The sequence below is a fragment of the Nycticebus coucang genome, chromosome 14, assembly GCF_027406575.1.
Source record: "Nycticebus coucang isolate mNycCou1 chromosome 14, mNycCou1.pri, whole genome shotgun sequence".
Taxonomy (NCBI): Eukaryota; Metazoa; Chordata; class Mammalia; order Primates; family Lorisidae; genus Nycticebus; species Nycticebus coucang.
The window spans coordinates 67525048-67534476 of record NC_069793.1 but is presented as its reverse complement, the minus strand read 5'-3'; the positions used below and the strand labels follow the sequence as shown (position 1 = coordinate 67534476).

Genomic DNA, 9429 nt, shown 5'->3' with positions numbered 1-9429 from the left:
GGGAAAAGCTATTTATAACCACATAGCTGACAAAGGACAAGTGTCTAGAATAGATAGGAGGGGAAAGAAGGGTTCAGTAAGTTCCCACCTAACAGGTACAATGTAGGGGTATATGACACACTTCCTGGGTGAAGGACTCAAGGGTAACTTGGGCTTTAGGTTACAAATGCAACAATGTAACCTAATCACATGCACCTCACATATTAATTAGAAATTTTAAAATATTTTAAAAATTAAAGAATATACAAAGAAGCCTCAAAACTCAACCATTAAAAAAAAACCCAGAAAATGGGCAAAAGACATGAACAGACATTTCACTGATAATATACAAATAGAAAATAAGCAGAGGAAAAGATAATCAACATTATTAACCCTTAGGAAAGCACACATTAAATCACAAGATACCACCACACATTTATCAGAATGGCTAAAATAAAAAGTAGTGACAATACCAAATGCTGGTGAGGATGCAGAGAAACTGATCACTCATATATTGCTGCTAAGTATGTAAAATGGTACAGCCATCCCAGAAAGCATTTTGGAAGTTTCTTAAAAAACTAAACATGCAGGCTAGGTGCCTGTACCTCAAGTGGCTAAGGCACTAGCCACATACACCAGAGCTGGAGGGTTCGAATCCAGCCTGGGCTTGCCAAACAGCAATGACAACTACAACCAAAAAATAGCCAGATGTCATGGCGGATGCCTATAGTACCAGCTACTTGGGAGGCTGAGGCAAGAGAATCACTTAAGCCCAGGAGTTGGATGTTGCTGTGAGCTGTGACACCATACCACTCTACCCAGGGCAACAGCTTAAGGCTGTGTCTCAAAAAAAAAAAAAAAACTAAACTAAACATGCAAGTACCCTATGACCCAACTTTATTGAAAGCAAGGTGAAAATTTTTATTATTTCTTTAACATTAGCAAAGACAGCAAAATACAAAAATTTGAGAAAACTGGATGTGGGTAAAGAGTGATTTTCTACATGATACTCTATACTTTTCTACTTTCTTCCTTTTATTGTTCTTTGTTTTCAAGGGAACAATCTTCAGCTGCAGAATGGAAGACAGATTCAGAGGCTAGCAGAAGATACAAAAAAAATGGGTTCTGTATGTTATTTGGGAATACAGAGACAGGATAGCCTCGTGAATCCTCTTCAGCTAGCAATGAGACAAACATATAGTTGGTCAGTATAAGTACACTAAATGAATTCAGACTTACTTAAATGATACTTCAACTGCCATGCAATGGATGCTGTGGTCCAGATCCACCTTCAGGACCTGTCCCAGCCAGTCATTCCTCCAGGTGCTTTGAGTTAGTTGCTGATGACTCACAACTGAGTCTCTCTCTGTGAGCGGTTTCAACAGAGGGCAGCAACCTCACCAAAAAAAAAAAACAAAAAACAAAAGGAAAAAAAATGTGTCTCCCCAGGTGTTGTCCGTATCCATAACTGGTCAACGACATAAATTTTTGGCCGCTGTGCTTCAATCTGAACAACTCTGAAGGGGCCAGTCATTCTAACCTTGGAGTATTCCTTGGGATTGGCTACAGCCTGTGCTGCAATTATTCCACAGTTCAGTTTCTCCCTCTGCCAAAGGTGCTGGTCTTCCAGCACTTTCTATGTCCACCAATTAACCACGCTAATCGCCCTCTAGTCCTTCAGGAGCGCAATCCAGGACACACCACGTTACTCTGTCTTTTTGTTTTCATAGTACTTATTATTACATGAAATAACCTTATTTACTTAATACTTTAATGCTTATCATGTGCTGTAAGAACATAAGCTTACCAGGACACATCTTTTTTCTCACATGCTGTGCATTGCTGTATCAAGCGCCTAGGGCAGGGCCTGCAGAAAACAGCAAGGTCTAAATATTGATCGTTGAATTGGACGAGGTCGACCCACTGTTGGGTCTTGGGATCACACAGCTTCTAACGAACTCCTAGCTAGAACTCAGGAGCACGGGTTGGGGCGTGCCCCCGAGTCCCCGCCCTTCTTGGCACACCCCCCAGTCCCAGCGCCCGCCGACGCTGCAGTGGGCGCGATGGGGCAACCCGCGGTTCGGTTGGTGTGGCTGGGTCGCGTGCGGTACACGGAGCTGCTGGCAGTGCAGGACCGCTGGCTGCGGCAGCTGCAAGCCGGGCCAGGCACCGAGGCCCCGTCCGGGACTGAGGCGGGCGCGCTGCTGCTCTGCGAGCCCGCGGGACCCGTGTATACAGCCGGGCTGCGTGGCGGCCTGACACCGGAGGAAACTGTACGGCTGCGGGCCTTGGGCGCCGAAGTGCGCGCCACAGGCCGCGGCGGCCTGGCTACCTTCCACGGCCCAGGCCAGCTACTCTGCCACCCAGTGCTCGACCTGCGGCGCCTCGGCCTGCGCCTGCGCACGCACGTGGCGGCGCTCGAGGCGTCCGCTGTGCGCCTGTGCGAGCTCTTGGGGCTGCTGGACGCCCGCGCGCGGCCCCCGCCCTACACCGGCGTCTGGCTGGAAGAGCGAAAGATCTGTGCCATCGGTGAGCGCCGTGGGGCGGGGGCGGGGCTTGGAGGGGCGGGTGTGGAGGGGCCTGAACCAAAGGAGGGTATATTGAGCGAGGCGGAAGGGTCCTCTCCGTCTGTCTAGCGCAACGCACTTCGTTATGCATGGAGAGACACGAGTAAATGAATCGCCAGGTTATTTACTATGAAACACAATGTAATGACAATAAGAGTGCTAATTTTTTTTAAGTAACAGAATCTGTGTTAAAGGACATTTCCTGAAATCCCCATAAGTGCAGCTTCTGTGAAACCACATATCCCTCCCCTGCATTTGTTCCATCAGTGCGCAATCCCTTGTTGCTCCAGAAACAAAATTTGAAAACCAGTGTTCTAATCCAATTCTCGCATCGCCCAGGATCCTGAAGCCTGAGAAGGGGAGGGTATCTGTTCTAAGACCGTTCGCCTTGCCTTGCAGGAGTCCGCTGTGGAAGACACATCACATCCCACGGACTGGCTCTGAACTGCTCTACAGACCTCACGTGGTTTGAGCACATTGTGCCCTGTGGGTTGGTGGGGACAGGCGTCACTTCCCTGAGTAAGGAGCTCCAGAGACACGTCACTGTGGATGAAGTAATGCCATCTTTCCTTGTGGTCTTTAAGGAGATCTACCAGTGCACCTTGATCTCTGAGGACAGCTGCAGCTGAAGAGCCTTAATGTTGTTATGTAAAGCCAGAATGGTCCTGCCTTGGGAAGCACCAAGTCTGACTTGCGTCACCAAACCGAAACCCAGGTTCTAGACCTGGCCTGTGACCATGAGACTAACAGAAAATCATAAGCTCTGAGCCATTGTTTTCCTATGTATCCTGGTTCATTTATATTGTCCCCACCTACCTCAGAGATAATAGATGTGAAAACACTATGAAAAGCAACACATGCTGTATAAAACATTGGCTCTACTATTAACATCAATGTCTCAGCTTAGATAAACTCACATGTCATAAGACTGTCATTTTTCAATTATTTATTTCCTCACATTTATTTATTATATATAGCTGGGCAATTCTGGACTTTTGTTGTTGCAGTTTGGCTGGGGTTGGGTTTGAACCCACCACCCTTGGTATATGGGGCCAGCGCCCTACTCACTGAGCCACAGGTGCTGCCCCCAATTCTGAGCTCTTATTCTTTTGATTTTTGTGGAAATCAAATCTCTGGATGGCCCAGGTGAAGGTGATATGATGTGGTGCTTTTGCAAGATACCTGGGTACTTTCTGCAATAAAAGGAAAAGCTTCTTCAAAGAATGAAATGAGATCTTGTCTTCCTGCGTTGGAGTCCCCAAGTTATTAATAAAATAGCTAGTTTTAGTTAGGGTAACCTGAGCTTGGCCAGAGGCTGGAAAAGTAATAATTTCTCACACTATAAATATGCCAAATATAGAAGTGAATTTTTCTTATGTAAGTCCTTTTTATAGTGCCGAGGACTTCTTAGGTAAGTCCTTTCTTATGTAAACCCATATAGGGCTTTGTCTTAGCTACCTATTGCTGTGTAACAAATCTCCAAAACTTAGCATATATTTTTTGTGGGTCAGGAATTTGGTAGAAGCTTAGCTGAGTGTTTCTAGGTTGAGATCTGCCATGAACTTGGAGTTAAGATGTTAGCTGAGGCTGCAGTTATCTATAAAGCTTGACTGGGGCTGGAGGATGAGCTTCCCAGATGGCTGCTGACAGGAGGTCTCAGTCCACCATGTGGACCTCTCCATAGGGGTGTTTTAGTCTCATGCTAGTACATTTGTTTAGGCTTTGCCCAGAGCAGGTGATGCCAGAGAGAGGCAAGATGAGAGCCACCGTGTCTTTCATGGCCCAGCCTTGGAAGTCATATAGTCATTTCTGCAGTCCCCTAACAGATGAACCCTATTCAATGTGGAAGGGACTTCACAAGGATAATAAGAAGTGAGCTGCGTTAGGGGCCATCATGGAGACTGGCTACCACAGCTCAGGAAGAGTACAAAGAGCCTGAAATGAGAAATCAGGGACCCTGTGTGCCGTCCTGGTTCTGTGGGAAAGTCCTTTGCCCTCCCTGGGCTTAAACCAGTGCTGTTCAATAGAAATACAGTGTGAGCTACATCATAATTTGACATTTCCTAGGAGACACGTTGAAAAAGTAAAAGCTGGGTGATGTAAATTTTAATACATTTTCATTAACCCAATATATAAATATGTCAACATAAAGCAATATAGATGAGTTACTGAGATATTTTACATTCTTTTTCTCATACTAAGTCTGCAAAATCTAGCGTGTGTTTTATACTTATAGCACACCTCATTTTGGACTAGCCACATTTTAAAAATGCTTGTTGGTCACATGAGAGTGGCACCTTAGACCATTATCACATCTAAAATCCAGTTGAGTTCCAAGGGTTCTTTGGTCTCGTTGGCTTCTAAGAAGAAAGGTCCTCCTGCATCTGAGGCCTGACTTTTGAATGCAAATAATTTATATCAATTGTTCAAGCTGAAAGGAACTTTAGAAGTATTTTCCTACCCTCTCATTGTAAACAGATGAAACAAGGCTTAGAAAAAAATCTCCAAGTCACAGTAAATTAATGACAAGGCCAGGACTAGGCCTCAGGTACAAACCCCTTTGTCAACGTTCTTTTCTTTCTCTGCACACTGACTTAGAGCTCAGAACAATATACTTTACATCTCATTGACACTTAGTCAATTTTAGTTGATTGATGGTTTGTCCATCTATAATCTGGCCCATATCCTTTCTAGACCTTAGTTTCTCACCTCTGGGGCCAATGCTGCTATTGTAGGGGTATTGGCGGGGGGAGGTGAGGAATGGTTGTTAATTACCTTGTAGTATCATTACCAAGAAGAGAAATAATAATTCCAGGAAAAGTGGAGTTAGATTCTCACAGTTGGAAGGTCATGCATAGCATTTCTATCTGGTATTCAGCCTCCCACTCTAGCAACCCTAGTAAGTGAACATACAGCTTGTTTGAATGCCCCCAGACACTGGGATAGAAACAGACATTTACTTAGCACTTATTTATAGTGCCAAGAACTTTCATAGCCCTCTTGAGTACTTTCTCTCATTCAACAGCCTGCCCAAGCCTGCCTGGACCACAGAGAATCATTTTGCATGGTGTAGTAGTAGCTGACTGAGTCCCTTGACCTCCCAGAGCCTCAGTTGCACTATATGAAACAAAGAAGTTATAGTACCTACCTCAGTGCACAATGAGAATTAAGAGCATTGAGGGTAGCATTGGCACAGAATAAAAGCTCAGTAAATATTATTATTTTTACTATAATCTGTCCTCTATGAGCCTTCTCCAGGGAAATTATCCCCAGATCCTTTAACTTCCCCTTAAGGCGGTAGGCCTCACAAGAGTAGAGCTGCATCTGTCCTGTTTCCTTCTGTATCTCTAGCACATAAGCACTGGGCCTGACATACAGAAGGCTATTTGTAAATATGAAATATTTAATGTTTCCTCCCAGCCTGCATACCGGCCTGTGTACTAATCCTTGCTCACATGGGTCCCATTAGGTGCAGCCCCACAGCTGAGCATAGCCCTCTTGGTGTAGACAGACTAGCACAGAGCATGGGAAACTTGTTCCCTGCGCTGGATGTGGGGCACGCAAACTGGCACTCATGGGCTGGGACTGTGCTGTAGATGGGTTTGGCATATAGGATCTATGTATGTGTGTGTGTGTGTGTGTGTATATGCCACTATTTAATAGTTGCAAACAACTATTAAAAATGGGAAATTTTCACATAGATATTTGGTTTTCTGGCTTCTCAAGAAAATTGGAGAGACCTAGAAACATTGGGCCTTCTGCCTGATAACAGTTGGCTGAGTTGAAAAGTAGGGATGTTTTCAAAATCGTGTTCTCCAGTTAGCTGCAGCACCACACCTCTTTTCCTTGCCAGCCCACTTGTTGACATTAGCTTCATGGCCCTGTGGCATTTGAATCGATGATCCCCAATCTACTGAAACTCAGGGACCATAGACCCCCTTCACCACAGCACCATAGTCATGAAGAGCCCTTTAAGAAGGGGCCATGAGGCTTGGTGCACATAGCCCAGTGGTTAGGGCACCGGCCACTAAACTGAGGATGGCGGGTTCAAACCTGGCCCAGGCCTGCTAAACAACAATAAATACAACAAAAAAATAGCTGGGTGTTGTAACAGATGCCTGGAGTCCCAGCTATTTGGGAGGCTGAGGCAAGAGAATCGCTTAAGCCCAAGAGTTTGAGGTTCCTGTGAGCTGTGACACCACAGCACTCTACCAAGGGCAGCATAGTGAGACTGTCTCAAAAAAAGGTGGGGGAGGGGCTATGATTTACTTGTTTCTTGTCCCTGGCTCCTAGATCAGTGCCTGGCACAGATTAGGCAGCAAAAAATGTACAATAGTTTTTAAGGTTCACCAGATATTTCTGGTTTTCTGCCTTCTGGACACATGGCTTGATTGTACTTCATGGCCCCCGCTTACAGGTAGGTAGGGCAAGGTAACTTGTTCTGGTTAATGAATTATGAATGGAAGTGGCAAGTCATTCCTGAGCTGCAGCATTGAGTAGCTAATGCCAGAACCTTCAGAGTTTCTTTTTTCAGTGAAACAGTGACCAACAACATTGGAGATGATGGCTGCTTCCTGGGGGACCACAATGAGCTCCCTGCTGATGACGGACATGTGAAGTCACTAAATGTAGGGGTTATTATTTCTATAGTATAACCTAGCCTATTATGATGAATATCATGTTTATATTAATTAGAACTCTTGCATTTGCAAGTGTAGAGCCCAACTATAACTTAAGCAAAAAAAACAAGATAAGGGTGAGGTTATTGGAAAAGGTGGTACAAGGGTCTTATAGAATCTAAGGGTGGGGCAACCACTGGGCTCAAGGACAGAAGCAGGGCATTAAGCCCTTTGGAACCCAGGTAGTCTTTTCTCTCCTATTCTCTGTCATACTGTGTGGTGTGCGTTTGCTTCATTCCCTCTCTCTTCAGTCCAGGTTCTCTATTTCCTGGGCCACATGGTGAAAAATAAATGCTGCTGTTGCTCTGGCTGTTGCTACAATCCATGAATGTTGGGGAAGAGTCAAAGAAAATCCCTAGGTTTCTGGTCTGGGCAGCTGGGTTGGATGGGTGCTAGAGGTATTGCTAGGAGGGAGAACACCGTATCTGGAGAGGAAGATAATAAATTCAGTCTTTGAAAAATCAAATTTGAGACACCCAAGGTAGAGGGGAGCAGAGAGAGCCAAGAGGCAGTTAGGTGTATGAATCTGGAGCACAGGTGTGATAAGTGATGGTTTATACCTGGGAATCCTGGAAGGAGTGGGGCAGAAGACTGACAAATGGGAGGCACAGCTGGTGAGGAGGAGCAGGCCAAGGAGAATGAAAAGCAGCAGGCAGAGTAATAGTGTGGGGCCACAGAATGGGATGAGATGACTTCATCCAGTTTTCTGGCAGCCCAGCAAGATGAACAGGGTTATCGTAGGGGTGAGAAAGCAGAGCTCAGAGAGGACGTGTGCTTTGTATGCAGTCACGCCAGTAGTAAGGGGCAGGGTCTGTCCTGGGCTCCCAGTCTAGGCTCTGAGGGGCAAATGGGACAGGCACCCTGGAGGAGAGAGCCTCCAAAGACAGGTGGGCAGTGGCAGTCAACATGGAGAGGATGCAGAATGGAAGGCCAGCTTTCAGCTGAGGTCTGGCTGTGTGATGGGATCAGGCCACTGCTGTGGGTTCCTGACTCTCCTTCCTGCTTGGATAGATCCAACTTCCGCTTTCCCACTGGGATCCTTCAAGCAGAGAACGTGAATAAGGATATTTAACACCCTTGGCTTTCCCCCTTCGAGAAAACTTCTTGTTTGTTCAGAGTCTTTTCCTCATAAATAAATAGATAGTCCAGCATTTGGTGAAGGAGTATTAAGGGTGAGGACGTGACCAACTGCTGTTACTGGTCCAGCATCTTGTTCCTGTGGTGAGGCTGGCAGGAAACGGAACAGAAGCAGCTCTGGCAGCATGGCCAGGTGTGCCTTGATTTGTATAAAAAGTTTCTCTCTGAAAACTCCCATGGAAATCAGACTTTTGCAATCTAAATCTGATATTTTTAACCTAATTGTCATTTACTGTACCTATTATCATACATGGGTCCTATGAAAGTTTTAAGACAGACTGTGTTATAGTCCATTATCTCACTTCCAAAAAACACAGTTGATAGTGCCCTTGCTGATTCACTCGTGCAAGTTTCAACTTGCCCAGCTTATTGGTGTGGCTGGGAGGGCTTCATTTGTTTCTACCCATGTGGATTTTATGTTTCTTGATTTTTGTGTATCTCGAAACTTTGGTAATGACCCATACCATATCATATTATATCTATAAAGTTTTTTAAAAGCTGCTTGTACTCCCACTAACATCCTTTTCATTTGTGTGTGCTTTCAGTACTTGTGAGTGGACATATTTTTAATATACTTTATGTAGATAAAATTTGGTATGCTCATTTAAACCAAATGTAATACTATAAACATTTCCTACATTGCTATATAGTCTTTATATTTTTTATTCAGGTAATGCATGCACATAGAATAAAATTTTACAGGTACAGAATGGTGGTATTCAAATATAAGTCTTGCTCTGAACTTCCTCCCCTGTAAAACCAAGTTCCCTTCCCTGGAGGTCTATATGATGGTAAGTGTCTTATTTATATACCTTAGAGATATTTTATCCATGTATAAGCATATATGATTTTCTATATTCTTTTTCATATAGTAGCATATGCACAGTCCTGCACTTGGACGATTGATTCAATCAATACATAAAGACCATCCTCATTCTTTTTAGTAACTATGTAGTATCCTATTGAACTTATTTAGCTAGCCTCTATTGAGTACATTTAGATTATTACTAATCTTATGCTTCTATAAACAAAACTATAATGAGAATCCATATATAAATGTGAGTGTC

General features: G+C 44.5%; 1 protein-coding gene across 1 annotated transcript; it reads left to right on the top strand.

Moving 5' to 3' along the window:
- The first annotated feature begins 1467 nt into the window (after positions 1-1467).
- Positions 1468-3769, top strand: LIPT2 (lipoyl(octanoyl) transferase 2). The gene is made up of 2 exons (XM_053561052.1): positions 1468-2508; positions 2946-3769. The coding sequence occupies exons 1-2, from the start codon at positions 2043-2045 to the stop codon at positions 3173-3175; spliced, it is 696 nt and encodes a 231-aa protein (XP_053417027.1). The 5' UTR covers positions 1468-2042; the 3' UTR covers positions 3176-3769.
- The last annotated feature ends 5660 nt before the right edge of the window (positions 3770-9429 follow it).